At 40.0% G+C, this 23249-nt stretch overlaps 1 protein-coding gene and 1 long non-coding RNA gene across 9 annotated transcripts in view; both read right to left on the reverse strand.

Annotated features, from left to right (window-relative positions):
- The window catches only part of ncor1 (nuclear receptor corepressor 1), a 71975-nt gene that overhangs the window by 21701 nt on the left and 27025 nt on the right, over positions 1–23249 (reverse strand). For all 8 annotated transcript variants that reach the window (XR_004340955.1, XM_032576043.1, XM_032576047.1 and 5 more), the window contains 8 exons: positions 13781–13911; positions 12369–12661; positions 9901–9966; positions 5266–5402; positions 5078–5171; positions 3582–4029; positions 3377–3500; positions 2437–2614 (listed from right to left, as the gene is read on the reverse strand). Coding sequence is in view for 7 of the 8 variants with exons in the window: in XM_032576043.1 (XP_032431934.1) it covers positions 2437–2614; positions 3377–3500; positions 3582–4029; positions 5078–5171; positions 5266–5402; positions 9901–9966; positions 12369–12661; positions 13781–13911 (1471 nt within the window). In the remaining variant the exon portion in view is untranslated. The remainder of the gene's footprint in view (positions 1–2436; positions 2615–3376; positions 3501–3581; positions 4030–5077; positions 5172–5265; positions 5403–9900; positions 9967–12368; positions 12662–13780; positions 13912–23249) is intronic.
- Positions 20081–22612, reverse strand: LOC116728183 (uncharacterized). The gene is made up of 2 exons (XR_004340956.1): positions 21585–22612; positions 20081–21100 (listed from the first exon to the last, which is right to left on the reverse strand). It is a non-coding gene; the product is annotated as an uncharacterized LOC116728183 (long non-coding RNA).

Genomic DNA, 23249 nt, shown 5'->3' on the forward strand with positions numbered 1-23249 from the left:
CCGTTTAATAACTGGGCAGTAGATTTTTCCTAATAGAATTTCAACCAGGTGAAGCTAAAAATTTGTACAAGGAATACAAAGCTGTACAGTTTTGGCCTAATTACTTCTCTGAATGTGTTGCTCTTTCAGCAAATGACCTTTGAGTCTAAACTAGTTGACCATTATTTCAATAATTGATTAATTACAATTAATCCGATTAATTGTTTCAGCCCTGGTTAGTTATGAAAAGCCTTTGTTGGCACTGCAGCAATAAAATGCTTCTCATCATTGCTGACCAGCTTTATGCATGTTTCCGTCTTTGCAGATGAACTCAAAAGTCTTTGAGTTTGGAAAACCTCCATACCATCACCTTAATCTTTAACTCCCTTAGGATTCTCCACCAGATTCTGTCTGGGGAACTCCAACTTCACCATTTCTAGCCAGAGGAAATGTGCTGATAACCTTATAATATTACTTTAGACCTAAATCTGCGTGGAGTATGAATACCTTTAGACTCTATAAGGGTTGTTGTGGTAAAGCTTGGTATTTGGCGCAAACTTCAGATTGGTGAAGCTCTAATTATTTTAATTTCAATCAACAAAATGTTATTTTCCTGCTAGCAAGTTCGACTCTTTTGGTGAAACATTTATGTTTAATTCTTAGCTAGTGCAACTAAAGCAGCTCTTACTTTACACCGTGCTAGTCACAACAGATTTCATAGAGCTAAACCACACATATTCATGCGGCAATGAAAGAATAACCTTCACACGACATTTGGATCTCAGAGGTGACCAGTGCTGCCAGGAGGACGATTTAACTATTCATCTTAAAGCGAAACATAAGCAAAGACTACATACAAAACCCTACAGAATAAAGTCATGAATGGAGTCATTATCCCTGCCAGAGATGGTAAATATGTTCATGTTCCCGGTTAAACGAAGTTCAAATGCATCTTGTATAGAGTTTATTAAATGGAGGAAATTCAAGAAGACTTGTTTAGAGCACAGGAGGTCAGACTTCTTCCAATGGTGGCCACAAAGGTCATGTTTTCTCATTTTGCTAAAACAATTCTACAGTAAAAACTAAATATGCAATATTTTAATGAAACCTGCTAACAAATTTTTAATACCTTGTATTCAAGGATACAAAAACATGATACGAGCCCCTATTATTAAAAAAAAAAAAAAAAACGTTTTGGAGGCACTAAACATAAAGTTTACGTGATATAATTTTCTTATTTAAAAAAGAAACTGGATTGTTTATTTGAATCTTTAAATGTATTACTAATTTTGTGTAAAAAAGGCTTAAGTGGTTAACTGAAAAAAAGTAATTACCAGAATAATTTATTACTAAAATAATTGTTAGCTGCAGTCCCAAACAACAGATTAATAAGTTTAGAGAAAGTGGAATCTAAAGGCCTCAAACACCTTGTAGCAGAAATGAAAAGATAAAACAGCAGGCAGGCAGACAGAAACAGAATCGACCAGGAAAATAAGGTGAAGATGTGCGATTCTTTTACCTGGAAGCTCTCAGAAAGAGGAGGAAACGAGGACACGGGGGTCAGGCTGAAGTGAAGCCTCGCTCAGCCCCACAGGGAGAGTCTCTCATTAGAGAGACTAATGGCCATAATGCTGACCCAAAATGGATGGACCTGTGTAAATAACCCCACTCTCCCACCTGGACACACACCTGCTAAAACGTCTGTGCCATGTAGCTGTCAAAGCTCGGCGGCTCACCGACTGCTCCGCTCCTCGCAGCACTTTGGCTTCGGGGTGCTAAAAGCTTTTCAGAGTCAAGCACATGATGTCACGGCTCTCTCGCACTCCGTGACTAAACTACGTCTGACCACCCAGGAGAACAAAGCCTTCCGCTCCCAACCGGAGTCACATCAGGAGGATCGCCGCCACAGACTCCAGATCGGTTTAGTCATGTTGTAAACAGGATCTGGTAAATTCTCTCTGCTGACATGCATGACGGCAGAACCTGCTGCCCCTCTGGGGTTCCAACAATATTTCCAAGGCAAATGTCCATGATTAAGTTGACTCAATTAACAACATTAAAAATAGTAGATTACTATTAATTTACAAAAAATGTTTCTACAGAAACCAGGCTTTAAATACAGGATCTGCAAATGGTGGATAAAAAGGACAAGAGATGACTGATAGAATAAGTCCAAACATAGAGAGATGATGGGACAACAACTGACAGAAGGTGGACGAATGAATGTAAGGGCAAACTGTTGAAATGATAGATAGATGAGAGAACAGATTATTGGAAGAAGATAAACAGGACATAAACATATAGATGCAATCAAGAATAACTTTCCATGTTTTGTTTTTCCACACCAATCCAGACCGCACAGAAACCCTGTTTGTCTCCTAGGAGACTCCACAACAACAATCAGGCCTTCAGCAACACAACAGGTGCACAGCAACTAAAGACCAGCTCTTCTCATACCGTCTCTGTCCAGCACAGAAGGGCTGCGAGTGTTGAAGTGGGGTCTCCGCTCCAGGTCGCCCTGATCCTGCCGCTGCTTCTCCTCCTGGTGAGCCGAATCATGCGCTGCTTTGATCTGGTGCTGCAGCATGGTTAAACCGCTGATGGGAATGCCGCCAGGACCGTAAGAACCAGGCACCTGGATTAATGCAGCAGGAGAAATCGATTCAGGACACAACACAGAAGAAAAATGGACACAGATACATTAAGTAATTGAAAGTACGGGGTTTATGCATGTTTCACCAACTCAAATTTGATACTATCATGAATAAAATTTAAGACTTATATCACAACAGTGATGTACAAAAGAAATAAAAAGGGCCAAAACTGTGAAAGCAGCAGCCTTGAGCTTCTCAGATAATAAAAATGGCATAAGGCCATTTAGTTAGCTAAGTGGCTAAAAAGAGAGCCATACGCTAGCTGCTAATGGCTTGTTTGCTTGCTAGATAGCAAGGAGATAACAAGCAAAGCTATCAAACATTAGCAGCTTCTTACTGGTAGACCTCTATCGCCTTGAGTCACAGAGCGCAGTGACTGAAGATGTCAATTCACATTTAGAAAATATCCCATGAGATGGCAGTAGCTTGACTACCATAGTCAAGCTACTGCCATCATGAAATATAAGACCTGCGAGTAACTTTTCTAAGGCCAACTTACATGTTCTCTAGTGAACGTAAGAAATATTAAGGCCTTAATTTTAGACAAATTCATTTACGTTAACTTTTTAAACAAAGGTTTAATAAACCATTTCTTCATCTCAAACAGTTGAATTGGACCACCTCGTTCGCTGAGGACTGGGTACATCTAGTTCAAAAATGAGAGAGTTGACAGAAGTGAAGTTTCCCCTGCGTTACAGCTGCCTTCATCTTTGCCAGTGTAAATAAATCAAGCTGAAACTAACCATAGGAGGGATGGCAGCTGCCCTGTGCTGCAGCTGCTGGATGTTGAGCTGGGTTTGCTTGGGCGAGGGCATGAACACCGTCCCCGGAGGGCTGAGCAACGATGGTTTTTCCATGGGGTATATTCTGTAGAAATAGCCAAATAAAATAGGTAATTGTGTTACAGAGCAGTTATATTGCAAGTATAAAGATGTTTCGGAGGCTCACCTCTGCCGATCAGGCTCGGCCTCCACGTCTTCATCAGCACTGCAGGTGGCGCTCGAGTCATTGTCCGAGTGGAGCTCCCTCTGCCGTTCGCCCGGCTCTCCCTTTTCGCCCTTCTCCTTGATCTCGGGCTCCACCTTGACTTGAACCTCCCCGGTCTTCATGTCCACATCCTGAGGTTCGGTTTTGGGATGCACGGGGCCATGGAAGGAAGAAAGCTTGACTTTTTCTTCCTGGGATCCACTCTCGCTCTCTGGGCTCTTCTCTTCCTTGACGCGAAGCTCCCCGTATGAAGGCTCTACAGACTTTCCATTGCTGGCTTGACCTTTGTCCTGGTCTGCACCTGGAGCTTCGCCTGCCGTGCTCTCAGGTCTCTTTGAGTCGACTGATTTTGAGGAGTCGGGCTGAGAGGGTGAAGGTGCGCTCTCTGTATCAGAGCTGTTATCACCAACTAAGGAAAAAGAAGAATATGTCAAGGATTTGGGTAAAGGCTTCAAATGTTACAGATAAATAACATAAACCCTTTTTATACTTTCACAAACCAAACACAAACCATCAAAAATACACAACAGATCAAACAAGATGAAACATTCAGATCCGCCTGCCATTATCAGCTTGAATGTTCTCCACTGCTGCAGCTGTTGCCATAGTGATATCAGTAGATGCATTAAAGTTAAAGTTCCAGCTTAACTCAATATCCTAGTGTTTACAAGAACACTTTCACGTTCCTATGTCCTATGTCTGCTCTTGACAGTACTTTGTTTCTCACACTGCATATGGATCTCTACACCGTTAATAGCATCAAGCCTTTAATAATAATAACAATAAGTAGAAGAATACACAAAGCATCGAATGGGTTTACAATCAAAGTGAGTCAGTGGTGAAGTCAAACATTGTCTAGTTAAATGGCAGCAAATTTACATGTAAAAAAAAATAGCTAGAAAGGGTATACACGCAGCTAGTTAGCGGTAGCCTCAACTTCCTTAGATCACAGAATTAAGTAAAACTTTTGTGTGACAGTCAGGGACAGATTTGCAACGATGTGGGCCCCTATGCTGGAGCTTGTATTGGTAACCCATCCACCGAAAAAAATTTTTGCTAACGCAAATTGCACACCAATAACAGATAGTTTAATGCATAATTGTGTATTAACTGATGATACCAACTGATGGAGGTTTAATACATCCCTTGGTCAATAACTCCATGTTATTCCCAAAAAAGCCCCAATTATTATACATTCATTATTTTCAAATACTTCAGTTTTGTTTATATTCATAAAAATTCCCAAAATATTATTACTTTAAACAGACTGAACTCAAGCTGGGTAACCCAAAAACAGGAACTGGAAATGTAGCCAAAACCAAATGTGTGTGCACATGTGCAGCTTTTATTCCAACTGCCCTTGGACTTGGACCTCTGATAAACAGGAAGGAAAGAGTGTGGGAACATAAATGTGTGCGTGTGTGTGTGAAACAGAACACACGCTTCTTCTGTCTGACCTTCACTGTCATCTGCATTGTCCTCGTCATCATCAGGTGATGCCGTGGCTTGGCCTTCCCCTTGAGACGTATCAGCGCGAGCTCTGCGAGTATCCTGGGAAACAGACCGAGATTACCACCTTGCATACACATGTTGCATGCTCCCGCGACAGCAGACCTTGACAAGAAGCAGAAAGCTGGAAGTTTACCTTCTTGTGCTGCTGGAGCAGGTTGTCCAGGTTGTGGCGCCTCTTGTAATTGAAATAGAAGTTCTTGCACTGCGCCTCGCTTTTGGTGCCCACCATTTTGGCGATGGCTGTCCAGTTTCTGCCATGTTCAACGAGCCCTGGGACAGAAAGCACAAGGACGATTCGAAATGTGGTTCATACAGTCTGATGCGGTGTGAAAAACGCAACAATATGCTCTATATTAGTGACATTCTGATCCGTTCTCAAGTACCAAGGCACTTCTTTTTCTTGGCGTAAACTCAACTCCCAATGCCGGTTGGTCTACTGTAGTTACAATTTGAATGGAAAATTAATTTTTTTAAATCTATTAAGTTTAAAAAGCAGGAAAATAGTTGTGTCTGCACACAGTTAACTGGAAACGTACTAAAATATATGACTGACAAGTCGCCTAAAAACAGAGAGCAAACATGCTAATGTTAGCCTAAGACTTTAGCAAACTGCTACACATTAAAACAAGTTAAGAGTTTACAGGATCTACAGGGTGGGCCATAAGTTTCCATACATAGGAAAATGTAAAATGTATATTTCTTTTATATTTCAGATACCCACGAAGATGCGTTTGACAAAAGAGCAAAGAATTGAAATTATACGGCTGGACCGGGAAGCAGTCGCATGGTTGCACGAAACTTTAACAGAAAACATGGAACGAACATCACACACGACACTGTGGCAAAACTTATTTGTAAGTTTAAGAGAACTGGAAATGTTGCAGATCAAACTCGAAGTGGTCCAAGACGTGCAGCAAAAATAAAAACGGTTGTCCAATGTAAAATGTTTAGTTTTTCTATTATATGGAAACTTATGGCCCACCCTGTGTACATATATCCAGTCATATATATATTTAGAAACAGATGCTGTTAAGTTATTAAAGCATATCCATGGTATTAAGTTTATGGCAGTATCTGACTGGGACACCGTTTCAATCATTTTAAATGACTCATATCGGTAAAGTTTTTTTCTTATCTGAAAATTTCTTTACTATCTTTTTATGCTATTTAATTTAAACGCAACTGTAAAAACCTCAATGATGTTTTGTTACACCAAAACTCTGAAAGCCAGACCTAAAATAAGTATTAAAATCCTATCATTCTGTCAGTCGACTCAGTATCTAATCAGCTCTGAGCTCGACAAACTTTAGAAACTGCTCAGCAAGCTGCAGTGAACTTGGCAGATGGCCATTTACCTTTGACATTAGGGTGTCTCTCTTTGAAAATCTGTAACCCGTGGTGACCAGCTCTCCCTGCCAGCCCTACTTAGATGAAAGATGCTGGCAGCTTAACAAATTATCACAAAACACCAAAACTGTTCCAATTAGATGATGGAATGAGGGCATTGTCAAGAGACTAGTGAATGTTACCTAAAAGATATATGCACCAACGTCCTTTAAGATTATCTGTGGCTAACAGCGATGTAATTAGGGCTTGTGTATACGGATATTTTAGAAATCGAGTAATCTATTGATTACTCTTACGATTAATTGAGTAATCAGAATAAAAAAAATAAAGTAAAACATTGGTGAATCTAACATAAGAGCAGTATTACTATCGCATATCAACATCAATCCAATTTTTCACAGTTGAGCTTCCCTAACAATGACTTTTCTGTAGTTTAGAAAATTAATTAGTAACAATAAAAGCCCCCTTTCCAAGTTAACCCGAAGAAAAGTTATACAACAATCTGAAATTATATTAAATTCAATAATAAAGAGGCAGGCTCACAAATACGCTTATAAAAAATGTCTATACTCCAGCTTTCCGTTTATGCATTCATCTTCAGTCAATTTAATAGATGAACTCTCACCTTGCCGTGTCATTTATAGTGTTTGTGTTTATGTTAGCGACGGGACTTGACACCTCAGTTCGTCACACACAGAAACATCTACCAGCTACGTGCCGCCACGATGAGCTCCGCCACACATTTGTTGAGACTGGGATGATATGAAATAAATTTTCCGGTTCATCCGTAAAGCTACACATCTAATGTGCAGCCGCCCGCAGTGTTCAGTCTGTCCGCTCACCTGTATAAATACACCTGCAGCGCTCTTCCCCACTGTTCGCTCTGAACCGCCACCAGGCAGCAGCTCCGGGAGGAGAAAAGCTGCCATACTCCAGGCATCGCGCCAGTCATTTTAAGGATATTTATTGGTCCCCCGTAAAATGACAAAGACCCAGACACGATCATCAATCAATAAAATCCTCCCAGGCCAAACTTGAAAACTGGACGCTATGCTGCTAACACTTAGCTTTCGTCAACAACTCAGGCGGAAGTGAGAGCTCTGTACAACGCAAGTAATAACCCGGCCGGAACACGATGTGCTAAATAATAAAATATAATTTAACGAAGCTTTGAGGCAGATAAATTTTCCTAGAGGAATTTTAATAATCGAGGGACTCGAATCACTCGAGGAATCGTTTCAGCCCTAGATGTAATGTACGCAATCTTCAGGAAACATTCAAATACTTGATGTTTCTTTCACAAAATGTCCTTCATGTCTAAATATTACTATTCTCTTCAACAAGGCAGCTTTTTTCATGGTGATCAGGCTGGTAGCTCAGCCTGATCACCAATTATAATAATCCCACTGACGGTAGAAAAAGGTAGCTGACAGAAAACCCTTTGTTCAATAATAAGCATCACCAAAACATTTGTGATATTTTACAAAAAAAACAGACACGAGTTACAAGATAATCACTGGGGAATCCTTTTCATCAACTTTTGCCACATGGTCTGAAATTGTGAAGTAGCTCCAAAAACTTTTACTTTTTAATAAAAATTCTGAATTAATTTTGCAGAGTTGTTTTTTTAACCCACCATAAACCAAAACTGTGGATGTAAATGTCTGACTTCTGCAGAAAAGTGATTCGAAAATCAAGCTAGGTCCAAAACACAAACAAGAAAAACGTCTGTCTGTCCTCAGCAATACAAACAGGATATGGGGCACTCTTCTTTGAAAACGTTTCATGCAAAGGTGCACACATGTCTGCTTTTGAGTAAGAATCACTGAAAGTTTGTGGTCCTGTTCACTCTCAAATTAAAATAAAAGCAAAACAAAAAAAAGTGCTCGCTAAAGGATGAATATGTAGATGTAACTAATATGTTCAATTTTAAGTTGTAAGAAATCTGCCACAGACAAAAACAAGTGCACATTTCTATCCACTGCCTATCCTGGTCTACAACATTTCTTAAACTGCGGTCCGCACAAAATCACTCCAAGAGTTGTTTTTATATGAAACAACACAAGGTAAAATATCTTATCCTGCATTACTACGCCTCACAGATGAGTACGTTCTCTAACCAAGAGAGGAAACTGATTTTCTGAGCAGCCATGTGTGAACCAGGCCTTGTCATGTGACTGGCTACACTAATCCAGCAGACAGATCTGAATGCCTGAGAAGATATAAAGCAAGATGCATTTTTGCAAAAGGGGACGAAAAAAATATCTATCGAGCCAAGAACGTTTTAATTAATCTGCATTAATCCCTTTATTCACTCCCAGCCTAAAAGCCACTAGGATTTAGAAATTCAATTCAATTCAAAAATACTTTAATCCCAGAGAGAAATTAAATAATAATAATTAACAACAATAATAAATAATTAATAGAAATCTGCTTTAAGTACCAAGAAGAAGAGTTCATACGATTTTCCCACAGTAAAAGTCAAGCATTTTCAACATGTTTTCAAACGACACAAATGAACTAAAAAAATACAGTTTCAGTTCAACATTATATAACATTATTTATTACTGCTAACACTGTTTTGTCATAGTATTCTACACAATACATTAGAATTAGAAGGACAATGCAAACTAAAGTACAGCAGAATTTTAGGTTTTGAGTTGTCTCCCTCACACTGTTTATAAGCCTGACTGGTTTGAGAAAGTTACAAAAAAATCTCAAAAAAGAATTCATGGCAAGTTTTCTGTGGTTTAGCAAATAGACATAATTTTGGAAATCCTAACTGACCTTAAAAAAAACCAAAAACAAAAAAGTTCGTTGTGATTTAACTTCAGGCATTGAGGAAAAAATGGGCATGCGTCTTTTTATAATCTTGAAATATCTGGTTTCAACTGTAAATGACGTCTACCAAATTTTAATCAAGCGTTAGATTGCGCTTTCTTACAAAACTGTGCAGTTTGAATATCAAATACTTTCGAGGACTTTATACAGAAATTAAGCACCTTTCACACCTTGTACATGCATGCAAACCCTGAAGAAAGTGAAGGGTAAAGTGAAGAAGGAGAATATTTAACTGAAATGTGACCCAAAAATGATTATAATAGTGCAGTCTCACATTAACTACCCAGATACTCGCAAGGTAAAAGTAACTGTTAGTTGATCTAAATGTAATGCTCTGTTGCTCCTTCAATGATTGATCACTTCTGAGAAGCGAGTGAAGCAAAAAAGCTAGGGAGGAAGAAAAGAAAAAAAAATCCTGATAGAAAATAAAGTGCATGCAAGAAACAGATAGGTTGATGAAATATCTATTATTCATAAGAACTACCGAGTTGACCATAAACAGCAGAAGACCTGCCGCCAAGTGAGCGGCTGCAGAAGGGAAGGGATAGTAGAGAAAGGGGAGAAATGAATCAAACATTACCTTTTTTGGCAACCTCCATCTCCTCCTCGGTCCAGCGAGAAGTTTCTCCGCTTTCACCAGCGCCAGCTAAATCACAAAAGGACGAGATGCAGATCCATTAGCACTCCCGGAGAGGAGGAGGGGGAAAAAAAATAACGACAAAAAGTGAAAGAGTGAGGGAGATGAACAGACAGCGAGAGAGAAAAAGAGAGAGAGACTGTCTTCTCTTCAGCCACCTTCTTCTCATGGCCACTAATCTAATAATCTGTTTACATTCAGGACTGCTGAGACCTGCTCCCTCACTTACTCGCCTCCTTTCACCCTCCCACTCCCTCTCTCTCTCTCGCCCTCTCTGATCCACAGGGGAGGGGAGGGGCCGCCCTGGTCAGCTGACACAGCGTCAGACACCGGAGGAACCGAGAGCTGTCGGCCTTCCTCTTTGGGAAATGGCCTTGGATGGAGACGAACGGGCAAATCGAGCCGTCGGGACCCGAACCCTCCCACCGCTCTGAATGTGACGCCGTGTGTTCGACACACACTCCTCCTTTGCTCTCCTTGGCTGTGCAGTTCAAGCTAAAATTCACAGAAGTGGACGGTGAGAGCAGAGGGGAACAAGGGAACTCTAGCCCGCTCTATTCCAGGGCGCCCCAATGAGGACGTATAAACATTTGGACCAAAATAGCTGCAGATGTCCCCTTGAGATTAGGAGGTCAGCAGTCCCACCACCCACCCATTCGCACCACCTTGTGAATGAAGATGAGTGCAATGTAAATGCAGACCGTCAACATAAACTCACGCCACCGTCGTTCTCCCCCCCCACCACTGAATCGGCAGCTTGTTTAACTTGCCTGGCAAGCCTTCAACTAGGCAACACTGACCCACAGCTACACTGTAAAACCAAGGCAACATTAGTTCTAAGAAATAGAAAAGGTTACAACAGAGCGAGCAAATACAGTCTGTTGCATCATAAATATCTCCCTGAAATCTTCTTCACATTTTGTCACGTTCTGAATACTTTTTTGAAATCAATTACGTAGGGGATTTTGTTGCGACAGACCAACAAAAACAGGCACCCATTTGTACTGCAAGGACGAAATATTTTGTATAACTTTCTATTTTTTGGAATTAAGGCTGCTAGTAAGATTTTTATATCTATAGGAAGAACATTTTCTTTGTTCTTCTGTGCAAAAGAGCTTAAACTCAAGTCAGAAAGAGGAGAAACTAGGAACATAAATGTTTAAGTTTTGCCTATTAATTATTAATTGGCTTTAGATCTGGACTTTAGCCGGCGACTGCAGAGTCATTTGAGTATTTCTGCTGATGACTTGTGCTAGAAATTGGAGGTGTGCAGAGAAAAAATGAGTGGTTAGAGTACAGTCCCCTGAGGAACTCCTGGGCTGCTGACTTCCTGTTTGGACACACAATCCTTCAGTCTCATAAACTGCGCTGTGTCTGTCAGGAAGTCATTGATCCAGGTGATTGCTGAGGCCTCCACCTGTATCTTCTGGAGTTTCTGCTTTGTATGCGCCGCTCATGGTCAAAGAAGCTCTGCTATGTTAGTTCTGATTTGTTCTTTTTGCAGACTTTGGTACCAATTGAGTTTTTTGCTTGAGACACTGCATGTTGACAATTATTCCCTCTGATTATGAATGCTGTGCATCTGGAAGGGTTTTCGCTTTCAATTTTATTACTTTCGGACAGTTGCTATGATCTGCAACCATAGCAACAAAGTTTTCTTTTTGAATCTGGGAGCCGCTGATTAGCATCTCAAATAATACCTGAACTACAACCTCAAATAACAGAGGAGTTGGAAAGAAGACTCCATAGATGTGTATATCGAAGGAAAAAGTTCAATCTCACCCATCAACCTTCACCATCTCTAAACATACAGAGATTTAAAGAGGAGCAGCAAAAGGAAATTAGTCGTATTTACAGTGATAACAACATAATAGTGTCATCCAAGACATGTTATTATGGAACATTGTCTGGAAATTTAACTGTCAGCATGTTGTGATAAACACAAAAGTCTTCAGTCAGAGGCCTCTTCAGATTCATTGTAAGACTGACTGCTACTGCAGATCCTCCCTGCCCACAGCGTTGGTGGCATAAGTTGCAACAACATTTAATTTCCCTTTGATGAAAATAAAATATTTCTGACTCAAACTTCCTCAAACTTGTTGCAGCATTTAACTATCTTTCCATTTTCCTAGCTTCACACTATGATGCTGCCACCACCGTTTCACGATGGTGATTGTATGCTAACAGAGTTGGGCAGTGTTAGTCACACAGTGATGAGACTATTTTCTTCCACATGTTTTCTGTGTTCTCCATGGCTCGTAGAGTGTGGAATCGCTAAGCTAAAACGATTAATATTCAGATCATGCATCATGCAAAATAAACCTAATTAGTAAAAGAATCCAACAGACTGCAGTGGGAGCTGGAGGCACAAATGTTTTTGTTTTTTTAGCGGGTAAAGTGAGAGTTTTCACCTTTATTAGCATCTGCTGCTACCGGAGTGAGGGATTTTGCGGGCTCCTTCATTCCCTTCTGCGCTTGATCAGATTTAGGGAGCTGTGGAGGATCTGGCAGGGCGGGCTCAGAGGTGGGAGGAGGCGTGTCCTCGGCTGCGACGGACGCAGCCTCATTGGCCATGGAGCGTGTGGTGATCCTTCTATTGCGGCGGCCCTGGCTGTTGGCAGTCTTCCTGCCACGCGGCGTGTTTTGCTCCTTTCCGTCCTCGTCCTCCCCACCGTCACACTTGTCTTTGTCCTTGCCAATCTCCCTGTGGTTTTTGGACAGGGGGATAAACACAGCTTTTAGCTGCTGCAGCAGCAAATATCTATCCCCTGATGACGAAGAAATAACAGGCTCTTCTTGTAGTCTGCTTTTTTCGCCGCTTACTGAATACAAGAAAAGCATATTAAAACTTTTCGATAGCAAACCCTAAACAGATCCATCAACAAGTCACACATCTGCTGGCTTGTTAGAACATATCATGGATGTTATATAGGGAACATTTTTTTATTCTTTGTCGTCACTCAACAAGTTAGATTGAGAGTTCCTCTACTTTATTTTTTAGACTCATATAAATGGAAATTATCGAGCTTGATTTCAGTGACAAACTGAAGGCTGAAGTGAAATGCGGAGTTTTTCATTTAAGAAGTTGGAAAGAAATAGCTGACCAGTGACACACTAGATTATTTCTTCACTGAAAATGATTTAGAACAATTTAAGTCAAGGTAAGTCAAGAACGGTAGTGCCTAACAAAGCTGTCTGACATTACAACCACACCTGAACTGACTCTGAGATGAGCCAGGCTGAAGAAAAGCAAAGCATTACCTTGAACCTGGTCTCTATGGTTTGATTTAAATGAATGGTGATGTAAAGTGAGCAATTGTCAGTATGGATGCGTGATTGTTGACGTTTGTGATTTTTTAAGATATTGTTATTGGTCCAATAAGTAAAACTGGACCAATATTTAATTCCATCTTGTTTCTGGAAAGGGGAGGGATAGTGAAGCAGCAATATGGGGAGTTCAACTGCAGCAGAAAAGCAACGTCAGCAATGTGGTTGTTTTTTCAGTGTCGAAAGACTAGAAAAATATATCCAGGATCAGTAAATATCGATCATAACAATATTAATATTGACCCAAATTTTCATATCGGTGCATCCCCAAATTTCAGCTTAAAAAAAATTCAATACAATGCTTTTCTTTTGTAGTGAATGCACTGCACCTGATCAGATATCAGATATTGCTAATTGCAACACCCTTCAGTGTGGAGGGTGGAAAAGTTTGCTATTTCAGTATTAGTGATGCGGCTTAAAATGTAGCAGAAGCACGGATAAGGGGAACCTTTAACTATGGCACCTAAAGAAACATCAGTCATTTTATTCAACTCACCGAGAATCCTCCTTTTCATCTTTCTCTTCCTCGTCCTTCTTTTCCTCGTCCTCTTTTCTCTCAGACTTCTCAGCTTTGTCCTCTTCGTTCTTGTCTTCCGACTTCTCTTCTTGTGAGGGACGTGTTATTTGCTGCAGACAAAAAATACATATTTGGGGGGGAAATTGAGTCTGGGGGAAAAAATATATTTTAAAAACATTTTGAATATTCAAAGTGAACAAACAACAACAAAAAAAATGGATATGAAAGTCTCTGTAAACAAAATTGACCTTCAAGAAAGAGACTAGTTGAAACCAAAGAACCAGACTGAAGCTTTTTTCATCCAGTCTTAGGTAGAAAAAGGGCGAGACACAAAAAACATTCATGTAAATGGAAATTATCGAGCTTGATTTCATTTATGGTGAGATTAATTGATTTACTGATTGTTGCGACACGCTTGTGCCAGTTACATCAAGGATTTTGTGATGGTTTTTCACTTTGACTTTGCTTCAGAAGACCCAACAAAGTAATGATGTGCAATACTTAAATACCTTTAAGATGCAAGATGCAGAACTATACAAAGATGCTTGTTTTTAAAATGTATAGTACGTTTTAGAAAATCCGTCAAAAATGGAAAAAGGAATTGACACTTATAATGATTTAGAATTTGACACAGGTAATAAAACCCTGGCTTCATGTCAAACAAAACTTTACTTCCCTTGTCATTTTAGTTTCACCATCTATAAAGTGATAAACGGATACATAGTGTATGAATTTCACCAACTGGGCTGATGGAGTGACTGAGGACATAACAACATTCCTGACCATCAGTGCTGGTGCGGTACACCACAGAATGCTTCCTCCTGACTGTTTCATGAAAGCGCTGTGCTGGAACAAGTTGGGGTATGCCAAGCCAAACATCCCATGCTGGTACCAGATGGGGCCAAGGAATGTGCTTCACTCAACGGTTGGGGCAAAAAGATATGAAATGAGGTAAAGAGAGAAGATAGATAGGGGTAACTTTTTTTTGGTAGAGGTACAAAAAGGGGGAAAAAAGCATCAGGGATGATCCCACCCATCTAAAACATGATTACACGAGTTAACTCAGCTATGTCATCAATAATGATAAACCAAGAATCCGGCTATCCACTTAAATCAGACACATTTCTGCTTAACTGACTCTGCTTAATGATGAGCAGCTATTCAGAAACTAAACCCATCCACTCATTTTCCCAATCGATGAAATGTACAATGTTAGAGCAACTGGGTCACAAAACCAACACTTTTCGGTGGAGACTCCAAGACTCAAGGATTGTTAATTTCACCATCAGTGATGTGTTTAAAATTAAGTTAGAGGAAGAACATGGTTTTAGGAAGCTACTTAAAAAGAAAACGCGTGAAAAAATGTCTGCATTTCATTGAAGCTCTGAGGAAACAAGAGGGAGAAAAACTTTGAAGCGATAACAGAAAGACTGGATATATTACAGTCTCTCGAAGATGTTGCAATGTTTTTTTTATTTTATTTATTTTTTATTTTATTGTTGCAGCCTAAAATTACAGATTTTGCTGTCTTTATCAGAAAAAAAAAAGTTGCAGTTATGGCTGCAAAATCTTTTAAGCTTCATTTTTACCAAAATATTTGAAATTGCTGCGCCTAACCTTCCTTTTCCTTCTCTTTTTCTCATCAACTTGTAATACCTCTTTAACTGAGAAGACCTTCTGCTAGTCTCTTTTCCAATATCTCCTCCCTGATTATTTTCTCTTCCTATTGTGATAAAAATATTTTTTTAATATGCAGAAAGCAACAGTGGGTACAACTTCTGCACAGAAATTAAAGAGGAGTTGGCTTATTCTCTGCAACCTCTTTCAGTGATAGACCATGGTATATTTTGACCATAAGCCCGTCTGAGCTACATTTTAATTAACAAAAACAACATTAAAATCCAACTAGCAGAGTGTACTGTTGTTAGGTAAATTGGAATTGGTTAGGAGATGTTAAATGAATGTTTGCTTCAGCTACAAGCTGATTTTAAAGACTTTGCTCCTGTTTGTTTGGGTCAGATGCTTAAAAAACAAGGTGCTGCAAATAATTTTGCTCCTAAGACCACTTGCACAATTTGTGTTTAGCTGACTAGAAACAACAGCAACCCACTACTTCCTGCTAATGTGACAGCTTCTTTAATTTTTTCCATGTTATAAATATGTTACTAGATCCGGCGTAGTCAGACAGTTGTTGCATAATGTAGAGGAAACGCTTCGGGCTGCTCAGTGAACCACGCAGGTTAAGATGTTGCTATATTAAAAGAGAACTCTGCATGTCTGAGGGCGGCAGGTCTCTAGCTGCCTCGTGATGCAGTAAATTCTGCAGTGTCTTTGATTTATTCAATAATGAGAAGCAACATGCAGCCTTAATAGTAGTTACCAATTCACTGAGTTCTTGTGCAGTCCAACATTGCACTTTGTCTGCTGCAGCGAAAGCTACATTTATTTTTGGTTCTATTCGCTACGACGTGGCTGACTGTCGAGCGGAACTGGCCAAGTGAGAAAACGCGGAACTAATGCCGTCGCAATACGTTATTAATCAACTAATCAATAAATGAAACTTGAAAATGGTCTCAAAATAACAATAGTTTATCACAATAATTACCGCACTAATTACCGCAATAACTACCAAGATAATTTATCATACAACAAAATTTGTTATTGTGACAGGCCTATAGGGAACACTGTATGCTGGGAGTCAGGACAACAAGGTGATTGGTTAGATGCTCACCATGGAAACACAGTGCAGACTTGTGGACAAACATTATTGCTGACCAAAGAGTTACATTAACTTTTTAAGCAACGCTCCTTAAACATATAATGACAAATATCTCTGCTACTAAACATATATTTTTACAAAAAACACTTCCTAACAAATTTGGTATTACTGAGTGATTTACGGAGAGAATTTCTCTCTTTTTTTATCTACAGCTTTTAAAGTATATTAACTCTTACGTTGCATACGACCAAAAAATTTCCTCAGGTTACTCCTCACCTATGACCCATCCTGAATGTGGTAAGACTACATTTCTCATATTATCTTTTCCTTTTATATCACCAAGAGGTTCAGTCGGGTTCATGGGGGACATTCTCATTGCACATGGTCGGCACTGATAAGCTGCACTAGCTGGGTTAGCGAATGCTTATATATTTGCTTTGGAGCTAGAACTGTGGCATTCCCAGCTCTTTTCCCACACTGAATCAACCGAACATCTGTGAGGATCTCCTCAAAAACTCAATGAGGTGCCTATGGTTCTGCAGTTCCTCTGTGTTTTGAGACAATTAGTACCGGGCCGCCAAGAAATAATTAAATATTTTCATTTTATGTATTATTTGAGTCTGGAGGATCTTTTATTTTGAAAATCCTTTAACCGGATTCTCTCAGTTATGTCTTGAGCGCCAACATTGAGCCCATCTCATCACTCCCAGATGGGACCGTCTCGTTGCAAAGAAACAAGCTCAGGGCTCTCATTAGTCATTATCGTGAGTTAAAATTTTCACAAAAGTAAAAGGTTCGTTTTTGTGGCGCATCTGTATCTTATTTTGAAGGGATATGTAAATGTTACCATAGCGACCAGAGTCAGAGAGCGTTAGGGCAGTGGTCCAGACGAGATGAGAGGAGTAGAGCTTGTGAGTTTTAGGTCTGGTTCACAAGGCACGAGTTAAGGATTGTCGGTCGATTTTCCAAACCTCAGTAACCACAGAGCCGATAAAAGTCCAACAGGTTCGGTCGGTTCGTGTGTCCATCCACACGGAAGGACCAACACACCACACACGAACCGATTCCACTCACGAACATCCCGATTCCAGAAGAAAATCCAGTAAAACCCCCAACATACCATACATGAATTTAGAATAATCAAACACGGATGACGATGTAGAAGCATCAGTGATAGTTTGTGGCTCATTTTAAGCAATCAAAGACGTAACAAATAGAAAAGGTATTTGATAAAAGACGGCGGGAGCAGCCGCTCTATTTGCTGCACTTTAATTTGGAGGTGAGTTATGTTTTTTCGTAGTTAACATTTTTAACTGAATAAACATAACCACATATAATAAACATATATAAAAATGACCTTTACGTATAGTAATAAACATTTCCACATGTCACCTCTGATGTCCACCGGACTCTCAGTTGCCATGTCAACTGTTTGGGATTCACCTCCGTTCTTACGTCACCGCGCTTCCTGATTAACTACCTGTCACATTCAACAGGCTGCGTTCTCGCTCCCAGTCAGGGAAAACCCCCAGGCTGCAATAATCGGGCCAAGACAATGTTGAATGTCGATTTTAGAAAAGAAAAAAAAAAAAAGGCTTTAGAGAGGAACATCAACATGCAGAAGCATTATTTGACGTCAGCCCCCTTTTCCCCCTCCGGGCGCAGTAAAATTGTCAAGTCTTGACCGGACCACTGCTTTAGAGAAGCAATGGTCCCCAAAGACCATTTTCAAAATCCACAGTCACTGCCTGTTACCATGGTAGCTGAGAGCTTTACACAGGAGAGTTATAAACGAGCAAAAACCATCAGACAAATGAAAACATGGTCACAAATAAAAAAATTTTGCCTTTAAGCAATCCCATAGCGTAAAAGTGACATTCAAAGTCTTTTAAGAGCCTAAATGACGTGTGTGCGGTGGTCTCTGCTGGGTTCAGCACATTGGTCAACACAGTTATGGGGGAAAGTAGTGGATGGCAGGCAAAGACATTTGATGCTGTGTGAATATAAGCTGCTATTAAGAAAGATTCATCCATCTTATTGTGGAAAAATAACACATCCATCTGCTCAAATGTCTAATTTGAATTTTAGAACATCAATGAGCGAGGCATGCCCTGGTTTCATGGACTCGGAATGAAGCGTTTTGAAGCAGAGAAGCCTCTAATCTTCTGGTGTTTTTCTAATAACATTTTGGGTTTGTTTTTCAGAAAAGAACTTGCACAAATACCAGCCAACTGCAAAACATTTAGGCTAAGAGTTTACCAAAATGCTTCAGCCCAAATAAGAAAAATGAAGATATTGGGGATTATTTTATTCCAGCCATGAATGCATTGAGTTTATTGTTACTATCCCTCATTAATATATACTTTCAGTATAGATTAAGATGATAAAATTAAACATTTAGGGTGACAGAGTTTAAAATCCAACAGTTTGTATTATCATTTTTCTTCAATATTTAGAAAAGAATAAAAATTAATATTTAGTGCAGAGAGAATGAAACTGGGGAAATGATGGAGGTTTGTACACTGGGGTCAATTTGACCTGCCAATAACACAAGAAGCCATCAGGCCCATGAATCAACAACAATGTAAGAGCTTAAACAAAAACACAATAAAAAAATTTAATGACTGCCACCATTAGGTTCTGTTTGTTGTGTGTGTTTTGGTCTTGTTTATATTCTGAAAATAATAACCTGGTAACGACTCAGCAAAACAACATGCAAATACTTACAATTTCTTAGCCTACAATTATCATTTATACTTTTACGAACACCACAGCTCTTTTCAGATCATTCTTTGGTTCCACGCAGAGGTTAGCTACGCCTTGCAATTACCTGAATGTTCCCAACATGGAACAAGGGATGGAATTCAACCCATTAATTTTATGCTCCTGATCTATTTACAATAATAAATAACCAATAATAAAATGAACTGTACAGGGTGATTGTGGAAGCAGTGTGATGCAGTACTATGATACCTGCTGCAAACGACTTAAGGCTCTTCTAGAGTTGAGCTGATCTGAAAAACATGCTGATCAGTAAATAGCAGCTATGTGCAGCATGCTGTTTCATGCAAACAGCATGCATTCATGCTGTTTGCATGAATGCAATGCATGCAAACAGCTTTGCATGCATTCAAAGCACCAACTGCATCTTAAAACCCTGCTAAGGGATCATAACACAGAACTCAGCCTTTGGGGCAACCCCCAGCATCAAGCAGGACATCTTAGGTAACAAAAAACATTTTTTAAAGCCGATGTAGAAAACAGACAAATAGAAATATTGCAGCAAGTATGACCTCAGCAAGAGCTCTTGTGTGATCTTCGTGGTGTGCAGTGGTCAGGACCTAATAAAAGCTAAACCGCTGAACTAACAACAGAGTATGGGCAGTGAAGACTCGATAATGCACACAGGAAAAGAACGCCAAGCCCTGAACTGCAGTAACTCAGAGTTCTTAGAAAGTGTATGCTGACATGAACAAAAAGCTGTTTAGATGATGTGGTTTAAATTCAATTTACGGCATATGGCACAGCAAACCAGCCAGGAACCCCATGCTGACCCTTCCCTTTTTCTCAGTTAGGGCTGAAACGATTAATCGGTTTCATCGTGATTAATCGTGAAATACTTGTCAACTACTTTAGTAATTGATTAATCGCTAACTGCAGTTTTCCGTTTCCATATAAGCACTTCAAATAGGGCCTAATTAAATCAGTTTTATTACTTCTCAATTTCCAGGTTTTCTATTTAAATTCTATTTTAACCATATTTATTATAACCCTTCGATTATTATGGTGTGAATGAAAAATATGCAACATGTCAATAGCTCGAGGTCAACATTTCCTGCTGTTATTCTGTGTCACAAATGAAACAAACTGCTGCAGTTCAGTAGAGCATCTTGGTTTTACGGGATGTTAAAAAGTGCTTCCCCAGGCGCCGCGTGGAGCAGCGGATAAAGCGGCCAGCATACAGAAGCCACAGACCTCGCCATCCTGAGTTTGAATTCCATCCTTGGATGCTTTGCCACATGACTTTTTCCCCTTCTCATCCTGTCAGATTACTGTAAATAAAGACCACCAGAGCCAAAAATAAAAAGATATTTAAAAAAAAGAAAGTGTTTCCCCTCAATTTTTAATGAACTCAAACTAAGAATCTCGTTTTTAACATAGAAAGAAATCTCAATTTTGAAAATGCTTTAGAGTTGAACAAAACACCACATAAAAGAAAACCTTTAAAAAGTAAAACGCCTGTTCCATAATTTCTTCCATGTGTCACAGACATCTCCATTTAAGAAATTGCTCCCAGTGTTTTTGGTGATGCTTTCATGTTCCTGCAACCCCCTTCAGTCCTCCCTAAACACAGTGGCATCTCTAAGCAGGATAAAGTGCAATGTCACGCAAACTGGTCTGCTTTGAGGAACATAAGCCTGAGGTGTTGCTTGAGTCTCTAAATTCGGTAGATCCTAATCCAATGGAGCGACACTCAGATGTGGTACAAATTAGCCAGATTCACGGATTCAAATCATCACAGCTTAGAAGAGCTGCAGGATCCACAGCAGACCTGCAGAGGTCTTGGTGAGCCCTCACACCTAACAAGGGAATAAAACGTGAAATTTTATGACAAATACAAAATCTTAAAAAATAATCTGTCCTGTCCTCTAAAGCAGTATAAATTTTAAGCACCAAACAAGTGGCTAATTTTGCTAAAATTTGCTCATAAAAAAAGAATCTCCTTTTTGACCCATATTAGCTTATGAAACCTTACACAAAAATATAAAAGGAAAGTTAAGAGCCATGGGATTTTTTCTGAAAATGGAGAATAACACCTGGACCACAACATAAATACATGTACATGGCCGCAGAGGTTTGATTTGAGTGGTAAATAAAGACCCTGCCTTCAAATGTCCCAGAAAACCTAGCCTAAAATAGCTGTGTTCCACTGCCTACAGGCCTAAAATAAATATCTAGGTTAGGAAACTAGCCGGCCAGCCAGAACGCGGCGAGACACAGATGGCAGCCAGAACAACCTGAGCAAAAAGTAAAAGGCTTTGGGTTTAAAAGTTAGAGACATACCTGCAGACTCATTTGCTGGCAACAAAAAGCCCTTTCCTCCGCCGAGCGCCAGAGCTAACTCGTGTTCCAAGTGGGAATTTAGCCTCCAGTGCCTCCATGGGACTGGTAGCAGTGGAGGGGCAGGACGGCACCATTGCAGAGCTCCTTAGAAGGGCTGCTGGGCCGCAGCGCGGCCGCACATATTCCAGGAAAGCGTGTCATCAGGCCGCTTAAGCCGCCCAAAGAATCGTCCATCTCACATGCACGCACTAATCTACGCGGGGTCACTCAAGGTAATCCCTGCTGAGCACTCTTTTTTGATTGGCACTCACAGCAGCACAGGGAGGGGTTTTTTTGGGCCTGTCAGCTGGTCGGACGATACCAAGTCGGGATTTTCAAGGAGGGGGTGGAGCTCCCACATGCTCCAAAGAAGTAAAAGTAAATGGAAAATGAGGAAAAAAAAGAAAAGAAAGAGCACACAATCAGCAGATAGGCTGCCAACGCTGACTCGGTCTCACTGAGATTTTTTTTTTTTTCCACTCAGTTTCACTCACTTGCCCTACATTCCACTGCTCTTTGCTGCTGCTCCTATCCCACTCTAACAACTCACTCTGCTCACTCAAATGTCAGTTGCTGGACCTTGGAAATCAGCCACACACTAATAAACAATTACTTAAATTACAACCTAGACCAAACAAATATCCCATCTATACATGTAAAGTAAACAGACTTTTCCCTCCATCTTCACCGGGGTTCTCTTAAACCCTGGTGTTCTAACCTGCAAACGTTAAACACTGAGGAAACTCATCCAGTCACTTGAATATGAAAAATATTCTTGTGCTCAATAGGGATTCTGAAAACTTTAGTTCGCCACCTCCTCTTACGTAAAAACGTGCTCTACAACCACACAGTTCTGTTGCACAGCAGATGTACTGGACACAATGTTCTCTGCAAGGGCTTGTGGCACAGGAAGCAAAGGGAAACAACCCAGATAGGATGAGACCTGTCCTTAGCCTGGATTGCAATATTTTTTCTGAACCAGTACAAGCTGGAGGTTACTCTACCCTTAACAGGATAAAGAATGAACAAGACTGAATGACGTTTTTCAATTGTTGAAAACTAATGTTTGCAGAATGCTATGAAGACACTCCAGTGGGCTTAATACTAACAGAACATCCTCTAGATAAATCAGTCTGATCACCAAACATCCGAGAACACTAGTAACCAAACTAACAAAATAGGATTTATTATATTCCATTTCTCTTCTACCTTTGACTCAATACCCATCCAAATTCCCATAATGCAACCCAAGGTCAAGTTCAAACTTTCAACACATTTTCAGCATTTACATAACTTCCGCCTTTGGGGTTGTTGGACTTAGACACAGACAGTTGAGATCAGGAACCAATCACGGAGCTTAAAGCCAGAATAAAGTATGCAAAGATTAAGACCTCACAATATATCATCAGTGCAATATTACTACAGGGAATATTGTTCAGGTTTAGATAGAGGAATTCCCTAAACTCTCCAGGAAATCCATGACCACATGCCAAAACAACAGCCTGGATTATTTTTTTAATGTCTGTACTTTGATAGTGTTGGTTTACTCTAGGGGTGTACCTATTGGTCCAGATTTCCTTACATTGTGTAAAATCAACTTATGTGAGCTTTACATCATGCTATAAT

Source organism: Xiphophorus hellerii, chromosome 11 (genome assembly GCF_003331165.1).
Source record: "Xiphophorus hellerii strain 12219 chromosome 11, Xiphophorus_hellerii-4.1, whole genome shotgun sequence".
Classification (NCBI taxonomy): Eukaryota; Metazoa; Chordata; class Actinopteri; order Cyprinodontiformes; family Poeciliidae; genus Xiphophorus; species Xiphophorus hellerii.